Below are 22,600 nucleotides of genomic sequence, written 5' to 3' on the forward strand. Positions count from 1 at the left end.
TCAATTTCTATAAATTTAATTCAATTTTTTCAATTTTAATTTGTTACAGAAATTGTAATAATACAATTTTTGTGTAAGGTAACTGTCCTATAATATAGGCCTTCCATATACAGGGTGGTTGGTAACTGGTGGTACAAGCGGAAAGGGGGTGATTCTACGCGAAAAAAGAAGTCGAAAATATAGAACAAAAATTTTTCTTTTATTTTTTTTTTAATTTTTCCATCGAGACAACGATCTACAATGAGATCCGTTATAACGAGACGTGATAAAGTGCACGCGTACCGAGCGAAAATTCAAAGTCGATTTCCTCGAAAACAAAGCCTCAAACGAAAAATCTTTATTCTATATTTTCGACTTCTTTTTTCACGTAGGATCGCCCCCCTTCCGCTTATACTACCAGTTACCAACCACCCTGTGTAATATGAGCTTTGAGATTTCAATCGGAGTTCATGTACCAACCCTGAAGAGAGGAGCAAAGCTCGGTAGCTTGAAAGGTCACTTTGGACAATGTTGAACTACTACGAGTAAAGGATTATGTTCCGGCGATCAAAGATATGTTTCGAGAAAATTCTAGCCTATAGAAACCAGATTGAACAGTTTCTGCAATAACGTGTCTTTTGAACTTGCAACTTAGTACGTCAAACTTCTGAAATCTCTGGATAGATATTCTTTGTCTAAGCAAACGATACTTCTCGCAGCATCGTGTAATCCCCAAGAGAGAGAGAGAGAGAGAGAGAGAGAGAGAGAGAAGAATTTGAAAGAAACAAGTGACACAGAAGGGACCAGGAAAATCGAAAAAGGTAGATGAGGAAAAGAGCAACATCAGAGTAAAGAAATTGGATCTCAAGGCAGCAAAATGTTCGATAGAGGCTAAAAAATTGAAACGTCGGTGAAAGGACAGAAAGGAGACAGAGGAAGGTATAAAATAAAAGGCGGCTGGCCACGCGACAAAGCAAAGGATAAAGATATATGTATAGTCTGTTAAAGGGACAAGAAAAAGACCCTAGAAAAGGAGCTAGATAGAAAAAGGACGAAAAAAAGGAAAAGGGAAACTTGGGTAAAGATTCCGCCTAAAAGAAAGGTGGAATATAGTAGTACTATAGGTATAGCAGTGGATGTATCGGGAGTGTCACGAGAACAACTCAAGTAGGATGCAATACCGAGTTTGCTGGAGGCAGTAAAGCAGATAATGCGTCGTCAGATATAGACCATGCGGTAGCTCGACACAAGCAGCCACCAGTCTCGACATATCCATGTAGGGGACGTTGCTCTTGGATCCAGATCTACATGCCTCTCTATTACATTCGTTTCCAAACCACGCATCTTTCGCGAAAACACCCTTTCTCGGAATTATTAGAGCAACTTTGATTACGCTACTTCTCTACGCAAATGAAATGCTTCAATTATGAGACATGATTCGAGAACAATGAATTCTTTTAAAGGAGAAGAGTTTTATTTTTTTTAATATGCTAATTTTCAAAAGTTTTGGAATATTTATCAATAAAAATATAAACTCGGACCAAAGAAGACGTTTTTATTCTTCGAATTTCTCTTCCCTCCAAATTTCCATTTTTATTAATAAATATTTCAAAGATCTATTTTATAGAAAGGTTTTGCAAATGAAAATTCTAAAACGTTGCTATATCATGCATACAGCTGTAGATATGGTAGCTCCACATCGATAACTGTCGCCACCTAACGCTTTAATTTATGACCACGCTATATCGTTTCCACTAGCTATACATCTTCAGTGAGAGATAGACAAATAGCCCAATAATGTTACTTGATTACCTAGAGATTACTGAAATCTTCTGAATACCCTTTCTCTGGCTAGTCTGGTTATTTACCTTATCTCATTTCTTTACATATGTACCTTCATGATGAATCAAGATGTGCGTAATCGTGATACAAGTTGATCTTAGGACAACAGGAATATACAGTCGTTATTGCATCCCGTGTGCAGTTTCCTCCCTGTATTTGGACGCGGATTAGCCCGTGGATATCGAAGTCATTAGATGGCGATGAAACTTGGTTAATATGGACATTTATGGTACGGCTGATACGGTATAATTGTACGGGCATTATGGGTAATCAGTAGGAAGTTGATTAGCTCGTGACAATACTAATAGTGATGTTTTGTTCAATACTTATTTTTACTATGAAGTAAACAAAATTCATCTTCTTACTACGAAGAAGACGAAAGAACAACTATATTAATGAATCCGATTTCATAGAAAACACAGCTTTTAATTGAACCTAATTTGACATAACCTAACATCTTCGGTGAAATTAACCATCAAATACACCAAATCCAAAAAATTCTGTTATAGCACATTTATGTAACAATCAAAAACAAAGAGATAACCGAGTGTTCTCGGGATAGAAACTATCCCAGTAGAATCGTTACTCGATCGAAGCAAACAGAGCGAACGGGTCCCTAGAGCAAACGAAACGGTGGGAAAATATTTTTGTCCGGTAGGCGCCGCCATCATACAAACGTAGTCGTTGATCCTAAAAAATTCGCACGTAACCATCCGCGAGTGGCCTTTGAAGGCCATCCATTTCTTTGAAGTCGGGTTCGTTGCAAGCCCCAGTGTACCCGTATATTTTTAGTTACCAGTTTCTCCTTTCTTGTATATTACCGGGCTAGCCGTGCTGTAAAGGGCCATTTCTGCCCGTGGCCCGGATAAATGGCCAAGTGGAGGCGTGCATGCCGCTCAAAGCCGTATTCACTCAAATCTACTACTCTCATCTGCTTGCATTATATGTAAAAATCCGATTTTCCCTTATCCATCTATATTTTTTTTCCACTTCAAGAGGCAAAGAAAGAAAGAATCAGTTATGTACGCTATGTAAAAAATTATTCAGTTATTTATTTGTTTTCAACAAAATGTATTGCAATTATTATTAAATTACAGGTGAACTAAATTTGTTTTCATTATTTTATAATCATTAGACTGTAGATGTTTATACAAATTCTAATTTTTATTGATACAATTAAAAAAATGAAATCTAAATAAAAATTTATTTCTAGCTTCTAAATATTTTAACATATGCGTTATATTTTAAATATTCTATGTATTTTTGTATGCTACGTATATGCATTTCTTTTAAACTTTTCTACTATTAAATGTAAATCGCAAACAATAAAATCATTGCCGTTTGATTCATCCGTAGCCGTTATTTGAAGTAAATCCTATCAAAAGTAAACAAGTATCCCGATGCTTTTCGCAGTAATACATATATTTACGAAAGTATTTCGGTATACGAAACTGTTATCGAGTATCGTCTGCGAGGGTATGTCCAATTAAAACTTTCTCTTGCATCGTTTCTGTACGAAATATGCAAATGTGAAGTATAAGGCAGAGACATAGAGGATGGGCTTGAAAAATCTGTTCCTAAGAGAAGTATTATAACGCTTATAAAATAATGAGCTTGAATATTATCCACAGTTTTTCTGTCAGGCAGCCCCCTATATTCCTGTTCACATGAATAATTCATGGACGGAAATGAATAATAAAATATTACGAATCGTCGATGTACCGAGCTGCCTAAGTGCCACCTATTTCGCTGTTTTTACGCGTGTTGCGACCACGATTACCGACACGGACGAGCTGCATCAGATTGTAACACCGTGTTACCACCGAAAGCAATGATGTCCAATAGCCTGGTCATTCGCCGAGTATCTGCAGCTCGCGTTGCTAGTTTCGTACCAGGTCGGCAATCAACATTTTTCCCGGTGTATTACATCTTTTTTATTTCAGACAATATAATTTACTACTTAAAAAATTTTTCGAAATGAAGTTTTTATTTTTTTCCTCTTCTTTCTCTTTTTTTTTTTTAGAACTCGTTTCGCAGAAATCTATATTTTATCAAAAATTCCGTTTGATCCTATTAGTTTTTTCATTTTTTTTTAATGTTGTTCTGTATTATATTTTTTCATAATTATTTGATTTATAATAACTTGAATAATTTTAAGAAATCATCTGTCTACATTAAGACTGCTATAAGGTAGTAAAAATATATTTCGACTATATTTGACAAGGCAAGAGGAAAGCATCACGCGTTCGGCAGAGGTTAAAGATAATTCGTATCGGTGTGCTATTGCGACTTCCTTTTTTTCAGTATACTGATACATCAGGTTTTTCGAGCAATCGTTTTCACTACTTATCGAAAAACGGATATCAAGGTTACTTACTGATCTTGCTTTACAAATAAATAAAATATAAACAAAGCTTCATATGCGAGTCATTCGTTATACAGAATAAAAACAAACTTCTCACCGGGAAGTAATAAATATTTTTTTCAAAACGGTCAGGCACTTAGTTTCGAGTAGAAACTAAAAATAAAACAAAACGCTATTGAAAGATAAATCTAAAATTAATGATTATGTATTCTGAAAGTGATAAGAGTGATAATGAACCATCATAAATTCATTAAAAATATTCTATTACCAAAAAAAGACAGCGACAAAAAATCGTCACAAAAAAGATTCCGAAATAACCAAAGTATCATAACTATATCAAAAAAAGCATCTCCTCGTTCATTAATCTTCCGAAAGATAAGGAATATTTTTAGGAGTACCCTACTCGAGTTCAAAATTCATCATCGAGTCACATAAAGAGCCATCTTTATGTACAATAGTAAACGGACTCATGAGGCGGAAATCGTTTCCCGATTTCTTGCTGATCATAGCCGAGGTCGAATCGGGAGTGGAGGGGGAGTGGAATTTCAGCATGTCGCGGTCTTCGATAAGATCAATTTAATCGAGAGTACAAGAAAGTTCGCAGGAGTCCAAAGGGGACTTCCACCCCCCTCTTTTCTTCTTCTTCTTCCCCTTTACCGTTCGCTTGTCGAAGCAAACACCGAAAATCCGGGTCAGTGCACATCGTCACAAAGAAATCTACAGCCTACCGTCACCATATAATTTCGCGATTCCGCGTAATTGCTACTGATGACACAATAAATTCCTCTCTTCTGCCCTAAGAATCTTCAATTTCCGCCCTTCAACCCCTATAACCGGTCCATCCGGTACATGTGTCTCCTCGACGTCCCTCTTATTCCTCTCGCAAAGCCTCCTTCTTTTCTTCTCTCTTACTCGTTTCTTCGCGTCGTCTCTTAAGGAGAACCTGGTTTTCTCCGGCGAAATACAAATTTGTCCGGGAGTGTTTGAAAAAGGAAGAAGAGGAAGAAGAACGAGGAAGAAATGCTCGGGGGACGAGGCGCGGAAACGCAAATGCTCGCAGCGACCCGGTGAATCATTTATCCGCGTCGTTCGTTCCGCGAGCCCAGCGACAGAATCTTTCTTCCGTTGGCCTCTTTGCTCGCCTCTTCCGGCGCATTGTGAACCCTGTCCCCTGCGATTCCCTTTCCTCGCCGTTTTCGTTTCCCTGTTGGGAGACTACTGGGAGACTCTGGATCTGTGGATTACCCGGGACTCGGTTTTCTTCAATTATTAATCGTCTTTTGCGGTTCTGGTTGAGTTGCTGTTATAGCGAAAAGAGAGAGGAAACAGAGAAACAGAGTGGAACGGATGAGTTTCGTTAAACGTTGCTAAAACAATTTCGTTGAGCTGTTAGAATGATTAATCTGCAGGGAAATGAGTATATATTTATGTGTTTGATAGGAAGTTGTTTTGTGTAGTTAGGTTGTGGTCGATGTAAATCTATTTGATTCTAAGTGGATACAATTTAAGCGGTCTCAAGTGACCCGGGATGCTAGAGAGGTCTTTCCAGGGTTAAATGCTCCACTATTAGAGAACTTGGCTCTTTTAGTCCAATCAGTGACTTGTACGTGTGCTAATGTATATACTCTAATACCGTGCCATTGATGTTTCTATCTAGTATATTCTAGTGTCAAATTTTTTCTCTGTTACTTATATTTAATTATTTTCTTTCCAAATGATATTAGTATGAAATTGCTCTATACATTTAAATTATATTGCGTATTAATAACGTTCACTCTGCGATGGAAAGATGCTTTTGAACTTCTAAGGAACCAGTTCATTTTATTATCCAAATATCTACCAAAGTAACCTAAACTCGAGCCTTTCCACTTACTAACCGAATATGTTTCCCTACCACAATTTTAGATTACATATGTGTCATCAGTAAATAATATTACGTGCAAGTACATCTTCAGTGCGTACAAAGTACCGAACTTTAAACACAATTTTCTCTCAAAATTTCAACTATATATTCGCAACACTGTTATATAAAGCGTGTAGCTTTCATGTCTACTAATTGTTTCATTCCCTTTCATTCACAACTTGCTACATCATCTTCCACTTTCCTTCTTCCATTTATTGTTACACCATTATATTATACACTAATGCAATTTCTGTTAATTTCAGTTTAAAGTGCTTGAAGCAAAAAAGATGAAAAATAAATGAAATTATGCCCTTCAAAAGATTCGACAGAAAGATTAATTCGACGAAGAATTGGAGGAAGAATGGCGAACGAAATTTCGAGATCCCACGGCACACGACACTTGACATTATCTTCGCTGCGGTCGTTTTAAAACGAAACGATGCTGCTCGTTGGAAACGCGGCTGCAATTTCATCTATATACATCTACGTCTGGGGACACTTAAGTCGCGAAAGGGATGACGAGGAACTCGTCCATGCAAATTGACATTAATATGCAATTGGAACAATAGATCCCAATTAATTATCTCTGGTTAATTGGGATGCCGTGCCGTGCTGCACGACGTCTTAACGAAGTTACCATGCATTCCCCCTAATTTGGCAGCAAAACGATACGAAATTGCGCGATGTTGCCGGAGAAAATTAATATTTACCACGGTAATTTCAAGCACGCGTGCATCTTTCATTTACATGCGATACCAACGTGTTGAAATTATTAAAATTGCCGATTTGTTGTTACCATGATAAATTCCAACGATATATTTTATCATCTTCGCCACCGATGCATCATTTACGTTTCATCGAATGTAAAATTTGATTTTTATAGCTATAATTGCGCTATTCTATTCTATGATAGGAGGAATTGTTTTGAGTTTTAGAGAATATGGATTGAAAATTCATTTACCAGACTGAACTACCTATATTGTACAGACGCCATTAAAGTAGATGCTCATTAAAGTAAATTAGCTATTTGACGAACATTCAGTTACTTACACGTGAATCATTAAACTGATTTCGTCAATGACTACGGAAACAATGAACTTCGCGCCTTATGATTAGTATTTTTAGATTGTCTCGTCAAAAGCCCCCTCGCCCTCCTCCGGTGAATATTCGCAACCTAACCTCACACATCCCTACTATAAGATAACACCAACAATAATAATCGTAATTACTACAGCCACGAAGAGCATTTGATGGAATCGAGTGTCGAGCCTGCAAAACCGGTAACCAGATCACCAAGCTAGGGGATCTCGTTTGAAACCCAAGACAACTGACCAAAAGTAGAGTCGAGAAGAGGACGCGAGCGAACGATTATTCGGCGAGCGTTAGGCGAACCGACTTGGAATCTAGATGCTTCCGATAAGGCCGTGCCAGCGGCACGTTGCTGTCGTAGGATTTGAAGGGAAGCGAAAAAGAAAAGGTGATGTGGAGGTAAACGACGAAGAAAACGGGAAAGAGGAGAGAGAGAGAGAGAGAGAGAGAGAGAGGGAGAGAGAGAGAGAGAAGAAAGGGGAAAAAGGTGGAAGAGAGTCGCGTTAAGCCGGGATAAGAAGCGTCTTACGGTGAGATCGTTACGAGACGATCCATTTTCCTTGCAGCGGCTAGGAAAAGATCACGAAACGAGGAAGGAAGGAAAAGAAGGGGCGACCGTTTACATACCGTGGTATTTCCGGTACCGTGTCTTCCGGCTATTCGAGAGAACCGGGGAAGCCTCGCTGACTCTCTCTTTTCTATCCCCTATGAGCAACAAGACACCTCGTCGTTTCACCTCTGATGCTTCGCTGTTACAAGGCGAAATTCTCGTTAAAATTTCGATACAATCCCCTAACTCGTAAAAAGGTACTATTCCTTTTTCGATTGTTTTAGTTGTGATACTTAACTTAATGTTTGGAATGGTTTGAAAGGTTATCAATATATGAAGTCATTAACATAGGTCTCATGTATAATTACTTACTAACCTATAATTCTATGACGAATGACAATTCATAGATTTGACTTTTGTTACATAAGTAGAATAAAACAAGAAGATTTCTAATTTTAATTGTACAAAGTATTTTTACTTTTTGCGTTTTGTTCTCTAACTGTAGGTTTTCAGTAGGATAGCTTTTAGTGTTTATATGAGATTTATATACTTCCTATTAGAGGAAGCACGGGAAGAGAAATGTTTGAATAGGGGAAGATTATCTTTAACCAAATAAAGATATCGCGTTAACATTAGTGAAATGAAAATAACGGGGATACGTTTCACCGATTTGTCAAGAGATTTTACTTTATTACAGGATTTCATATACGATACCTTGTATACTTGCGTAATGAAATGGAGAATTTCATAAAAAATGGGATTAATCAATTTGTCCTCTGATAGGTTCAAATATAGAATCTGATAACAAATGCTTTATTAAAAAATAATGGTACGTGCAAATATTTTTTATAGCTACTATTGTATAGAGTTGAAATAATAACACAAACATCGCGTGCAATCTGTGTGTTCTTAGTTCTGTCAACGAAATTTCAAGACAGTTGCCGGATGGATCGTTCTCGTAAGGTAATTCGGAAAAGGAGGTTATTTCTCGGGCGTGAAAAGTGTTCACTTGTAGCTATTACGCGTTATATATTGCGCCTGGCTGTAATACTTGGTGAAAGGGTTAAAACCCCGGACAGAACGAATACATTTCGCCCCGATGGAGAAGGGGAACAGGAAGCTAAGACGTTTATTATAAAGGTAAAGAGAAACGGAACGACGTAAACTGTGCGCCATTTACATACAATATATCCACGAGTAAAACCGCATTTTCTACTGTATGTGACATCTACGTCCTTTGCGACAGTCCAGAAGACGAAATGTTTCGCCCGCGCGATGATTTACATCGCAAACACTCGAAAGCATGAATGTGTTCCTAGCCACGCAAACAAAAAGAAAGGCTTCATTGAAAAAGCAGTGACATGTCGACCGAAGAAATTTCAATTGATATCGTTGAATCTCGGATACAAATGTTTAATCCTTTTAAATATGGCTTTCGCCAATGGACGACAAAACGAAAATTTCAGTGAGCGGTATTAAAATCTTAAATAATTTTAAGATGAAGGAATCGCTTATTGAAGACTATTTTATGATAGTTATACAAATAATTATAGCTTTGTGTTTATACTATATGATTAGGAACGATTGATGGAAGTATACCCGTATTTAAAGGGTTAAACTACAATAGGCAGATAGCAAGTTTCGTGGATCGAATCTATCAACACGCTCGGTCGATAAATTATCGAACAAGTTAACTGCATAACTGACCTTGTCAGAATCAGATAGTAATCGACATTTTAACAAATTTTCGAATGTAAGAATGTAGTATTCTATGAAACCACTTTTCGTCCACGTTTTCTGAATAAAAATAGTTGACGAAAAGCGGAAAAGGAATATCATGAATATCTATGGGAACATTGAAATTCTAAGAGGTTAGGATCTCTTAACGGAAGACTCTCGGACGGAAGTCCTTGTCAAACATGAAAAAGGCTAATGCATAATGTAGAAAAAGAGGAAGGAGAGGAAGGTTAATTTATTTACATAAGTCTATGTTCTTAGAAATGTCTAGAATCGATTATGTCTAGAATATTACGCCTTTTTTCAGATAAACGCCCGATGGTGACATATGTACAAATCGCTCGTGATCGAACGTGTAGAGTGCATCGATCAAATTTCGGATGTCATGATTTGTATTACTGTAATATATAAATAATCGAACGTTTCTTTAAATGTTTCTAACTTGTAGAATATAAGAATGATATGTATATATCCTTTAATACATTTTTATATCTTGATGAAAGAATATCATTCTGAATGTTAAGTCCAAAATAGAGAAACTATTAAACGTTATATTAAAACCGATTAAATTAAAATGTGTTTAAACATATTCTATCCACATGAAAAAATTACCTATTTTTTTCTCTTTTTTTCCTATATGTAAAAAAGCAGAGGAACATTTGAATTCAAATACTCCTGTTTAACATGGATATTATGTCAACGATTTCCCTCATTTATTGGACTTTTTTTCGTTCTCTATTCTCTTCTTTGCCAGAAGGGGGGGGAAAATAGTCTGGCTCGAATTACGAAACTATCGCAAATGAGCTTTTTCAATAGAAACCTATTCCAGCAAGAAACTCGTATGGTTATACGCATGATATGCTATCTGGATATGGTGCTGACAATGAACCTCGATCGCACACCGCCCTCAAGCCTATATGTCTTGCTGACAATTTAGCAGCACGATTCGTACGATACTGTCGATACGATAAACTGCTCGGGGAACGCGAGATGCTTGCAAATTGGCGGCAACTATGTCGCCACATGTAACACAAATTGAGGTTAATTAAAGAGGGAAATATAGCGTGGTAATACGGTCATGATACGTCTAAATGCATTCACATTTTTAATAGACCTTCAGACTTATACGAAATCAGCTTTAATTCACAATGTAATACGATAAGTACGATAAATTATACAGGGTATCTAGAAATGAAATAAATAAATTAGTTTTATATAAAATTACGTGTAGACAAACTGATTTACATTTTTTCTTTGAAAAGCAAGATTTGAAAAAATTGTATCTAATTTTAGATGTGTGCAGAGAATGAGCACAAGAATTTATCTATGCCCTTGTACACGATAATTAAAAAATTAATAACATTAACGTATGGATAAATAGTCTTCATATACAAAGATCACGAATACCAATTTGTATTTTACTTTGAACTTTAACTATCAGCGAATTTCAGCGTTATGCTTCAAGTCGCGTTATAATTTTAATCTGCTTCAGAGGAGGTACAAATGTCAGTGGCACTAAGAATAAACATAGACATTACGATAAGCAGGAAATCAGAAAATGAGTGTCACTCGTGCTTCAAGATTCATATATCAAGCTATCCTGTTATTCGCGTGTACTATATGCTACGAAAGAAAATCGAGACAGTTTTCCGTGGGCGAAACCGAGTCTTTCGAGATCCCGTGAAAAATATGCATGTCACAGTATCATCGTGAAACCTTTTCCGACACGATAAAACACGACGTCGCGAATTGCTCACATGTTGTCGAGGCCCCGTGCTTCTCTTCTTTTTCCCTCCCTTTTCACTTTCCTCCCTCCCTAACCCTCTTTCTCGCACGTAATATGATTCCATCACGGCAATGGCAAATATTGCACGCAATTTCCCCTCAAATTGCTCTCGTGTAACTTAATTCGCTGGCGATGGCGAAGCGCGTCAACCCTCCTTTTTTTCCATCGGTGATAATTTCTCTCACGATATCAGTCACACAGATACGCTTTTTTGTCAGGGTCTCCGCCATGTTAGACGCTCGCGACGATCCACCAGAATCGAAACTCTTTTTTATATACGATTACAACTTAGCCTGCATACATACTTTAGTTGTTGCAAAAAAGAATCATGGAAATTTGATATTTTAGTTGGTTTAAGTTTAAGTTAACTCTCATCTTTTAATGTATTCGATAATAGATCAACATCTTTTAACTGGAAAGAAAATATCGAAAGAAGAGATAAACATTCATAGTTTTATTATGGTACAGTAAAAAGGATAAGTTTCAAAAAGTTGTTAGAAACACAGATACAAGATAAAGAAAATATATTATTTATAATTGCGCGTTTCTTATCATTTCTACGTGATACTCGCGACGAAACTTTTCGTACTACATTAGTCGAAACAATTAAGAGACTCGCTTTCACTGAGAAAGCTTTGAATATTTATTTTGTCGCCTGGTGAAAACGTTTATACGAACAGTTTAATAATTCTGAACGATGTAATTTCTTACTTTTTTAAGTACCTTTCTCGTTTGCAAATTCCCATCTTCCGCATATAATTCACCCAGTGAAACCAATGAAACCAGCAAAACATGACTGAGAGTAGTTTCTTGATATCTCACGTTACCACTATCAAGCAAGTATCACTTATCGAAGCATATACATACATACACATTATGTTTTATTAACATTATCAAACTGCCAACGTCAACCCTCCATGAGAGTTAATTTAACATCTACTGTCAATGCCATCTGCTAAATAAAAGTTGGAACATTTGTTCCTTGGACTTTGAAATCGCTAGTTAAAAACTTTTAGGGAAAAAGTTTTTAGGAACACCGGTGCACATGTTTAGAGAACGCGTAGTAAAGTAGTGAATTACGGTAACATTTTGCGAGAAGAAAGAAAGCTACTAACGAATAATCTTATTGTTACCATTTTCGTCTAAACTGGGTGCAACTGAATTTATCATCGAGGAAAGGGGAATGAAGAAAAAAATGGTCGATATCTGGACCGACGTGTTTTTCTCAAGTGTTATCTGCTTCAAAGGGTTGTTGCAACATCATGTCGCCTACTCGATATCCTTTAATGAATTAACACACGAACGTACAGAGGGTGACGCATACAGCTCGAAAAAAAAATCGTTAATCATTGGCTATCCTACGGAACCTGTGTACTATCCAAGATAAACATGTATTACACTTTTCATATCGAGAAGCAGACCTTATTGCGTAAAAAGCCGGGAGAGATGTATCTATGTATGTGTGATAAGTCCATGCGCGTGAACTGTGTATATAGTACCTTTTTATGGAATACGGTATCTTCAAAGTGGTGTATCCATTAAGTGTACTGTCATATCGCCACGCGTTTTTTTACCACGTTTTCGTTTAGAAAACTTTGGTAAAAGAAGATCATTTCGGATATTTTATGGAGTAATTACCATTTTTAGAGGAAATACCGGTTCCTTTAAAATTATATTACAGAATGTTTAATGTCTGGTGTTTTAACTACTCAAATAACAAAGATTTCATCTTTAACCTGATCTTTTTGCTGTCCGAAATTCTAACTAAGATAAATGGATTTGTATCCTAGCATACAATTCACTCATGGAGAATGAAATGCTATATTATGTCACGTACATAAAGAATCTTCTATCTGAATGTGGAACTCATGCTGTCATATTTGCAATATCTATATCTTGTTTTCTTAAAGCCTAATTATATTTCAAAATTTTCAAAAATGAGAAATAAGATTATAAAAAGGGAATAATTTAAATGAAAATAAGTTAAAGAAAATTGTAGAAGAAACTTTGACGGTATATCAGATTCTACGTTCAAATACCTTCATAGCTATTTTCAATTCCAACAATAGATTCGATCTCTCGTGTAAAATTTAAAACTACTTTAGAACTGTCGGTCGAAGCGTTGGCAAAGTTCCTTCCAATGAATTCTTTCTGTTCATGGGGTTTCCGGTTGTAATTCGAGATGCAGACCGATGTCTCTACACTTTCAACGAGAAAAACAATACGCAGGGAACATCGAACGTAAACAATAAGCTCAGAACGTGAAAAAGATGATTCAATTGTCTATTACGAAATTTCTTTTTATTTAGAATAAAATGCAATTAAAAATTTTTCAAATTTAAAAACAAAATAAATTTGTTAAATGATAAGGAGATATTTACAATAAATTGCACATATAAATGTAAGAAATATATTTATATCAATATTAAAAACTCGTATGAAAAATGGACGAATAATAAAGCGTGCAAGTTTCTGCACACTTCTGTTAGGACATATGAGAAAAGTCTGGTGAAAATATGCTGAACAACGATCGGGCTTCGATCTTCTTATTCTATCGAGAATCGATACGTAAGACGCGTGGTCCATCGAGGGAGGCCGTCTAACAAGCGTATTACGTTAGAAAGAAATGGCTAACCACGATTCGTCGATAGAGGGTGAAAGAGAGAAGCCGATAGAGTCCATCGATCGTCGACGGCAAACACGAGCGCGCTCGCCGAAAAAAAGATCTGCAGACTCGTCTCGATAATCGAGAAGATTATATTAATGTTTCCACACAGATACAACATTATGTCCAAATCTAATATCTTATAATTGGAAAAAATGAAAATTAGATTGCAAATCGTAGGCGCGAAATGAGAGGTACAGTAAGGTATACTTATAGAGAAAGAGAACGGTAAATTACAGGGCGGGTCTTGCCGTGGAAAATCGATGGGAATACACGGAGAGCGTGTAGAACGAAACACGGCGGTGCTCCAGAAGAAAATTGCTTCGCGTCTTCATCGACGACGCGTGATCACTTCCGTCACGGAACCCGCGCACGTAAAAGGTCCACCATTTTCACGCTCGTGGATCGACACGAGAATTATAATAGAGAAAGAATTTCTGAAGGAAAAAAGAAAATGATAAGTATATTACATACCTCGCGCCGTCTCGAAGATGTAAATGTTCTCTTGCTTATTTTCCAGGAACAACCCGATGTGGCTTGGTAGTCCTCCTGACGTTTACGTGTATGTTGACACGCTCGACGATGCAGGTGGTAGTAGCGGTGGTAACAGCGACGCTGGTAGTAGTAGTGGTGGTGGTGTAGCGATGGTGATGCCCCGCTGGTAGTGGTTGGAGATACGAAAAAATGTATACGCGTAACGCGACTGCGCCACTGGACCGAAGTGAGACTGGCTCGAAGCGAGTCTACCGACTACTAACTACCAAAGCGACGTGATACGAACCGTGTGCGTCCTCGTCGCGGTGCTACCGTGTACTACGTGTTGCTGCTGCCAGAGCCACTACCGCTCTACTCGCTCCACGACGACCTCTTCCCTCTTCTGTGTCTGTGCCTCTCTACCATCCCTCCGAGTCTACGCAGCAGCAACCTTCGCCTCGCACAAGCAGCGCGGCGCGGGGTTGCCGCTACCAACGTCGCCCCATCGTATCGTTCCACTGCGCTGAAGGATATTTTCAAACTATACCTGTAATGTATAGAACCTGCCTGCTATTTTGCATCGCTGCTCCGCGGGTTTTGCCTCTACAGTCATGGAAATGATAAATATTATATCGCCAAGAGATAATGTTGCTAATCGTTTGTAACGATAGGATTAAGCGGAAAGAGATGAAGCCCCGCTAGGATTAAACTCGAGAATAATCTAGAGAATAAATATAGATCAATGTCCTCCAGATGAATATACGAAATTATTAGAGGTTTTAACAATGTTTGAGGATCGTTTAAAGGATTAATTTGAACGGAGACGTAAACGAATGACGATGGTAATAATATTACGGTTAGGAATAAATGTAAATTTCAAATACAATATTGTATCGTGGGAGACAAGTATGAATCGATACCCCTGTAGTTAGAAAGAAAAATACAGATAAAGTAGAAGCGTTATAGACGATAGCACGAGAAGCGTGACATAAAATGAGATTTAAATTAGAAAACGTAATTCACGCCATCGTATTTTGCAAGTTTGTTTTTACCGACAATCGTGTTATGTACTAGCGTTACATTCCCTTTTTTGGCGTTTAACAAGAATTGACAAATAACTTTGCTCGTGCGGTATTACGTATATTGTGGCGTCGTTGGGATACTAAATTATCCAAGCATTTCCCAGCATTTGCATTTGCTAATTAAAAAAGAAATGGGATAAAGAGGATGAAAATTGTTTGAAACGATATCGTTAAAAGTAGCGATTACATATTTTAATCAACCTCGTATTTCCTACGTAAATCGTGTTACTACCATCGTCATGTAAATTTGCCACGACACACATACATTACCAGATAACTTGTCTCTCGTATCTAGCCAACGATTAATCTCCGCAACGTGGCGATTAAACCACGACTGTGAGTAGGCAAGAATATCGATTCAAACGAATCGGATGCAAAACATGGTGTGTACGATGTTCGTGTGCGTGTGCACGAGCCGAGGAACAGTTAACCGTTATGGGAAGGGAGAAAAACACGCGCTAACGAACTTCATGTTGACCAATAGTCGTGGCGCGTTCTTGTTCGACCTACACGTCCGATAAATGAATTCTGGTAAAATTTTTTATCGTTAAATTACCTCGACTTCACGAAAGTCAACATGCAGAAGGGACAAGAGGGGAATAACTACAGATGGACGGGACACTCAATATACCATATATTGCGCGAGCATGTTTCACTGGTATCTCGCATTTCTTGGAACACACAGAAGAAGTTAGACGTTCTTCCTCACCAAGCTCAGGTCATATACATTCGCTGGTTCCTTAATTGCCAGCCAGGAGTGGTTTCTCGCTCAGGAGACATACCGACTAGTCTCTTTCCAACCCATACACTGACGATGTGCTTCATGCGACCTTCCGTACAATCCAGTTTCACGATCGTGGGACGATCAGAAAAAAAATCGCCTTGCGCAAGGGTTCGCTGCTCCGGCCGTCAGTTTAAAGTTTCTTAACGACCGGCGGAACTGGATTTAAAGTGAACACTATTTTACGATCTTGTTATAGGTGTATCTTAGATCTTTCATTGTGTTTATAAGATGATAGATCGACCAGATTACTTTAACTGGATCTACCGACTACTAAAGTGTAAAACATTTTCAAAAGAAATCAAAATGAAAGTTATATGAAAAAATACGTAAAGTAAATCCTTAAAATTACGCGCCAAATTTATAAAATTTGTATAAAAATTACAAATTGATATTAATGCGACTATTGAGCAACGTTGAAGTTTGTTAGCGTATGTTTTTTCTGATATTAAAAAAATGTTCTACTGATATTATTATAAGATTTTTTTACAGAATAATTAGTGACGCATAAAAATTATTGATAATAAGAAATATTATTTTTATGAACAATGTATATTATTGTTGAATGTGATAAAAAAGTATCGCATAATGTTAGCGTGACGTCTCTGGGTTAGCGGGTTGATGTCGAATAAAATGAAGACTTACACGCGGTCGTACTACGTGTATATGGTTGATACGTATACGAGAAGTAATTGTCAGAAGTGACACGGCACGGGGGAGTAAATCACGTCGGCATTAAGACAATTAGGTGTAGAACGACGGGTTCAGCCGAGTCAGTTGACGTGTCTTGGACAGAAACAGATGTCTAATATGCCTTTTATTTCGACTCCATGGTCAGCCATACATGCACATATAAGTTAAACACTTATTCGAACCACAGGACGTACGTAGGATAAATGCATGGGCGTCGATACGGAGCATTAGAAATGAGGAATAATGTGACACATTGTAATCATGTAATTACGCAATTTTCGTTCGTTACAACAAGTTATATATAGGAAAATTGTTGTTTAAAATATATATAGGTATTACCCCTGAACTTGTGTACCGTTGAAAAATACATGCATAAGTTCTGGTTTAAGGTTGCATTTCACGAATAAATCGCTAGCGGCAACCATGTGCATGATACTATTGAGAGAGTGTGCGTGTATGCAAAAGTCTGCCCGTGCTGCGGTCGTGCAATTGTGCGAAGGAAATGAGATCAAGTTTGAGTGATTGCGGACAGCAGTCGAACAGAGGCGGAGAGAGGCAGGGGATGGAGATAGGACAGTTCAAGAACCGAATCTACAGATTGCCAGCTGGATAAACTGGAACAAACGAAATACCAGATTTCTGCGAGTATCAAATACCATCGTTTATAATTATTGATACTTAAAATATAAAGATATATTATTACAGAGAAATATCGTGGATTTTTAATGGCATGTCACTTTGAAATAACTACACAGGATCGATTAAGATTGCTTTCAAAAATAAACATTTATTTCAAAATTAATGCTTATCAGTTGTATCCTAAAAACTAAGATCTATCCTATACACTGATTGTGTTTAGGTGTATTCACGCACAAAACATCTTAAGAATTCCTTACATCTTTACGTTGTGTACAATCTTTTGTTTGTTTGTATGCTACCGTAATAGCTTTCACAATAAGATCAGACGCTTTCTGATTTGCACCATCATACTGCTTACACACATACATATATTACATTCAAATACCAGAATGTATTTTGCATATAATCCTTCAATCAACCTTGTAATCATGCTTACAAACTGGTTCACGTACTATTATTCTTATCGCCAAACTTAATTCTTAGATTAAATCTTATTCTATGTCTTCATAAAGATTAAAATAACATACAATCGTGATATCACATTTGCAGTTTAGAGTATGTATTATCTGGTCAACCAAGAAAAAATGTGGCACGGATCTAAACAACTTCTTTTGTGGATTGTACCAGCTCTCCAAATGAGGTCTCTAAGCATTGTCGTAGTTCTGCATAACTTACTACTAATATACTCTGTTCATCTCGTGACATCAAACATACCTATAAAATTAGAAAAATACATTTTAAAGTACATATTGAACGATTTTTAATTATTTGAATATTTTGTATATTACTAAAGAAATTGAAGTTTCTTTTAAAAACAAAACAAAAAAAAAAATACGATTTTGGAAAGAAAAAATATACCTTATCTTGTGAGCCAGAATCCAACTTATTTAAACAAGATACAACATGTGCCATATCCAACCAAGGTCTTCCATCAGCTGCTACCTGATGGAAGACATAATCTCTAAACAATTTGAGCATGTATCGGTCGCCCGTCTCTGCCCACGTAGGTTCCATATTAAGGTCGGGTCTTTCGTTAATAGTACTCAACTTTACTAGTAATTTAAATAATCTTCCATTTTCTAATTCCTTGGCAAGTTCATTCTCCAATATATCAGATTTAAGCTGAGCTGCATCTAATTGCGTATAAAATCGTGCTCCAATCATCGGCATGAGATCTGTTACACTTCTTCGTGCTTGATTCGAAAGTAAATACCTATAAAATTATATTCGTTTATGAGAACATACATTAACACGAACATAGATGCATTAGGTAACATAAGATGTGTCACCTTTTTTTTCTTTATCAAAAATGTCAATTTTATAATAAAATCTGTCTCTCATAAAAGGTATTACCTCAAGATGATTATAAATAAATCAAGTTAAACAATGAAATGTTAAATTGATGAAGAAATGTACTGCTTTCATCATGTTAGAAGTTAATGAGTAAAAAGAATCTATGAGAAAGATAAAATGTATACTAACAGAATAAGGTTTCGAAGATCCGCAGAGTAGGAACGTGCGACGAGCTCGAGGGAGGCTTGCATGTTGTCGCGATGGACGGAAAGGAGACTGCGACATGCTAATGCCAACACCAACTTTCCTAAGGCGATTAAATCTTCTTGCTGATAGTGTGCTATAAGCGAAAGTGGATTCGCTGCATTTCCATCAAAAGTAACAACATCTGGTATAGCTACACAACTTAAACGTAGTCTTGTTTGTGATGTAAGTAACACTTTCGTAGGATCTAAACATCTGTATGCCAAACCTATAAATCATCAAAATAAAAAAAATTACTTAATTATCTAGACAATAAACAAATAAGATGTAAGGTAATGTAATTGATAGATACAAACCAGCAGCGTGTACAACACGGAGTGCGGCAGTTAACTGAATAATATAGCTCCATATGACGCTTTCTGATAGCATACTACTATGCTGTTGTCTCAAAATTGTATTCTTCGTATGACTATAAGGACGAGGAGCATTAGGGTCCGAGGAAAATGGATCCGTATAACCATTTACCTCGGTAGATGAAAAATGCTTATTTAATAGGGTTTCTGACCCCGGATGATAATCGTAAACAAATACCATGGCTGAAATAATAAAAGTACATTTTCATAAAAGAAGATTTTCATAGAAATACATTTATCAATATCGTTTTAAGACGTTAATACATACAATGGTCACCAAAAGCCTTGGTGGTAAAAACTTCTCTTAACTGCACTAAATTTGTATGTGATATTCGCTTCCACATATCTACCAGCATCATACACTTTGTATTAGCAAGTCTGAAATCTAAAAACATAATAAATGCTTATTTCATTACCAGTTCCGTACCTCTTACACGGTATTAAATAGTTCATAAGGTTATAGAGATATTCACCATGTACACGTCGCAGACAGTAACGTGTACCGCTTTTAATGCTGGTAGCTTTGTACGTAGAAGTCTGATATCCCAGCATCGTTGAAGCAGGTTTGTGAATTGGTTCCAATGGACACAACTCATGATAATTATCTACCTCGTTTGGTAGGTCGGGAAATCGTACTACATCAGGTTGTGCTAACGTTAAAGCATTTTTTTGGACAATATCCATTCTCAAACTCTCACTGACAAAAAAACCGGAGGTTGCTTGAGGGGGAGGGGTTGAGGGAGCTGAAGAACTATTAGATGACACAGGTTTTGTAGGTTTTACTGGTTGGAGGTGCGCAGGTGTACCTGGATAGACATAGCCTATCTGACCTGCTCCTACATTTCCAATCTAGACACAAAAGATATTAATTAATTCGTTAATCAATTGAGCAGAAGTAACGAAAAGCTTTTCTGAATTTCTACAGCTACTTACAGTTTCAGTTCCTTCCTCAGTTCCAACAGCATCAGCTGCTGCATTCCCAAGGTAGAAATATGTAGTACCACCCACATTCTCCTGTGAGTGATAAGAATTATTGAAAAGGTTCGGAGAATTATTATTACTACCAGTAAGAGCTCTTCCAGGTACAAATTCTGGGCTGGCAGTTACCTTTTTCTGTGAATCCAGAGAAAGGTTTGACAGATGTTTCGTAACAACTGTAGTGCCTAAAGCTATCGCTGAATTTTGACGATTCTGTTCAAAAATATATAATAAAATTATATTAATGTGTATCTTTTCTATAACTTATTAATGGATATCTTGTGTATATATATATAATAGTATAATATAACATAAAACAATATCTTTATTAGGAGTTTTTTCAAATAAATTGCAAATAATTACCATGTAGGTAGCAAGCTTGGATTCCAATGGGACGCCGTTTGTTTGAGGAGTGTATGGAACAAACATTGATGGGTCCATCTCTTCCTCAACCACTGCATTTACTATCACGCTTAACCCTCACTTCTATTGTCTGTATTTTTCTTTCAACAGGAATGAACAAATGTACTTTATGTGTGATTATATTTCCGTGTTACACAGATGCACAATATAACATCAATCTCCAAAACCTGCAACACATTTTATAAATACACAAATAGAAATAAAAAGTAAACTTACAATTACGTATTTTACGTATTACTCCAACTATGATTCAATATCATTTTGTAACAATAGCTATTCAATAATAGTATAAACTATAATATATATATAAAGTTCAAATAATTATGTATGCTTTGTCAAAAAATTAGTTCATTTGTTCTCATGTGACAAAATTCAAAGTTAAAAACATTACTATCTTCTATTACTATTTAAAAAAAAAAGATAAAAATTATTAAACAAATAAGTATAATATGTCCAAAGCAGCTACCATCTACTTAGAAATTACAGAAAACCGATTTAATTTTATTTACACTACTCGAAATTTACTCCGGTATCTGCTTGTGTTCGTCAAATCGGTGATGCATAAATTCAATGTAAAATATACTGCTCGTTATAAACGAAAGTATCAACTTGCCGCGTATGACTCAGTACGACTAAACATAACAACAAATCGTAAATCCTGAATGAAATTTCGGGAACGATGAGCACAGCTCGAGCCAAGAAAAAAGAAGGAAAACCGAAAAGAACAAGTAGAATCGCATGCTATAGCAATGGCAGCTGATTTTGACAATACGAGTGAAAAAGACGCACAGGATATAACCTTGATTCCACGTTATTGCTGATGGGAGGTATTCACTCGTGAACACAATTTCGATCAAAAGTCCGTACGATTGTGCAATAAAGATACTGAAAACGATCTAATACGGCTACGTGTACGATAAAACGCGTATGGCAAGTAAGCACGGCAACATAACCATTTACACTGTCACTGATATCGCGTCGGTGGTACGGCGCCAAAATTCTGATGTCTCCGGTTTCCGAAACGGAACTGTAAACGCACTCAACGAAATACAACTGTGAAGTGATGGTTTTGAAGCAGCCTGATCGTATATAACATTCCGGAGACAAAGGAGAAAGCAGAACCAATCCGAAACTTGTATGTTTATGGTGCTCTCCCTTTGCTCCGGCCTCCTATTTTTCTCTTTCTCCCTCTCTGCCTTCCATCCCCTCTATTCATATCCTTCGATCGGAGCAGCTGTCTCTCTACCACAGCTTGTCTCCGGGCGCGCGAGTCACGTACCTGTATATTTACCTTTTCGAACCCTCTTACTAATTACATATACTGTTATTCTTTATCACTTATTCTTATTTCTGTATTATTTTCTTAATAAATGTCATACTGTACTAATTTTAGGTGATTTCATTTCAAATTTGATTTTTTTGAAAACTAAGAATTATATAAAAGAATTCTATTCTATATTTTCGACTTTTTCACATAGAATTACCCTATTGCTGATTATACCACGATTGTTGCGATACACTGTATATGTCAAATTGTATTTCGAAATAGGAAAAATTATACACTAGGGTACTAATTATTGTACATTGTAATATATATGATCGATCTGTATCAATAGATTTTATGTTTTTATTCTTTTTGTAGACAAAATATTGTTATGCTTCCATGGAACATTGAGAAGTATGATTTTAGAAAAACTAGATCTA

The 22,600-nt window shown here is 36.6% G+C and overlaps 2 protein-coding genes and 1 long non-coding RNA gene across 6 annotated transcripts in view; 1 reads left to right on the top strand and 2 right to left on the bottom strand.

The window, feature by feature from the left end:
- LOC126878133 (uncharacterized) overlaps nucleotides 1-14,777 on the bottom strand; it is a 45,538-nt gene extending 30,761 nt beyond the window's left edge. The window contains exon 1 of the mRNA XM_050640643.1: nucleotides 14,391-14,777. The gene's annotated coding sequence lies outside the window, so the exon portion shown is untranslated. The remainder of the gene's footprint in view (nucleotides 1-14,390) is intronic.
- Nucleotides 1,448-14,379, top strand: LOC126878267 (uncharacterized). 2 transcript variants are annotated; one of them, XR_007695619.1, is made up of 3 exons: nucleotides 1,448-8,557; nucleotides 8,642-9,694; nucleotides 9,773-14,379. It is a non-coding gene; the product is annotated as an uncharacterized LOC126878267 (long non-coding RNA). The 2 variants fall into 2 exon arrangements; XR_007695620.1 differs by having other exon boundaries at nucleotides 1,448-7,566; nucleotides 8,426-8,557; nucleotides 8,642-14,379.
- Nucleotides 14,778-17,707: 2,930 nt separating the features above from the next.
- On the bottom strand, nucleotides 17,708-22,107 carry LOC126874010 (PAN2-PAN3 deadenylation complex subunit PAN3). Of its 3 annotated transcripts, XM_050635736.1 has the most exons (10): nucleotides 21,696-22,107; nucleotides 20,837-21,063; nucleotides 20,603-20,686; nucleotides 20,429-20,509; nucleotides 19,969-20,344; nucleotides 19,764-19,880; nucleotides 19,439-19,678; nucleotides 19,068-19,350; nucleotides 18,444-18,798; nucleotides 17,708-18,299 (listed from the first exon to the last, which is right to left on the bottom strand). In XM_050635736.1, the coding sequence occupies exons 2-10, from the start codon at nucleotides 20,912-20,914 to the stop codon at nucleotides 18,183-18,185; spliced, it is 1,731 nt and encodes a 576-aa protein (XP_050491693.1). In that variant the 5' UTR covers nucleotides 20,915-21,063; nucleotides 21,696-22,107; the 3' UTR covers nucleotides 17,708-18,182. The 3 variants fall into 3 exon arrangements, with proteins under 3 accessions (XP_050491693.1, XP_050491529.1, XP_050491626.1); XM_050635572.1 differs by having other exon boundaries at nucleotides 20,429-20,686; XM_050635669.1 differs by having other exon boundaries at nucleotides 20,429-20,686; nucleotides 21,686-22,107.
- Nucleotides 22,108-22,600: the final 493 nt, after the last annotated feature.

The sequence above is a fragment of the Bombus huntii genome, chromosome 1 (genome assembly GCF_024542735.1).
Source record: "Bombus huntii isolate Logan2020A chromosome 1, iyBomHunt1.1, whole genome shotgun sequence".
Lineage (NCBI taxonomy): Eukaryota > Metazoa > Arthropoda > Insecta > Hymenoptera > Apidae > Bombus > Bombus huntii.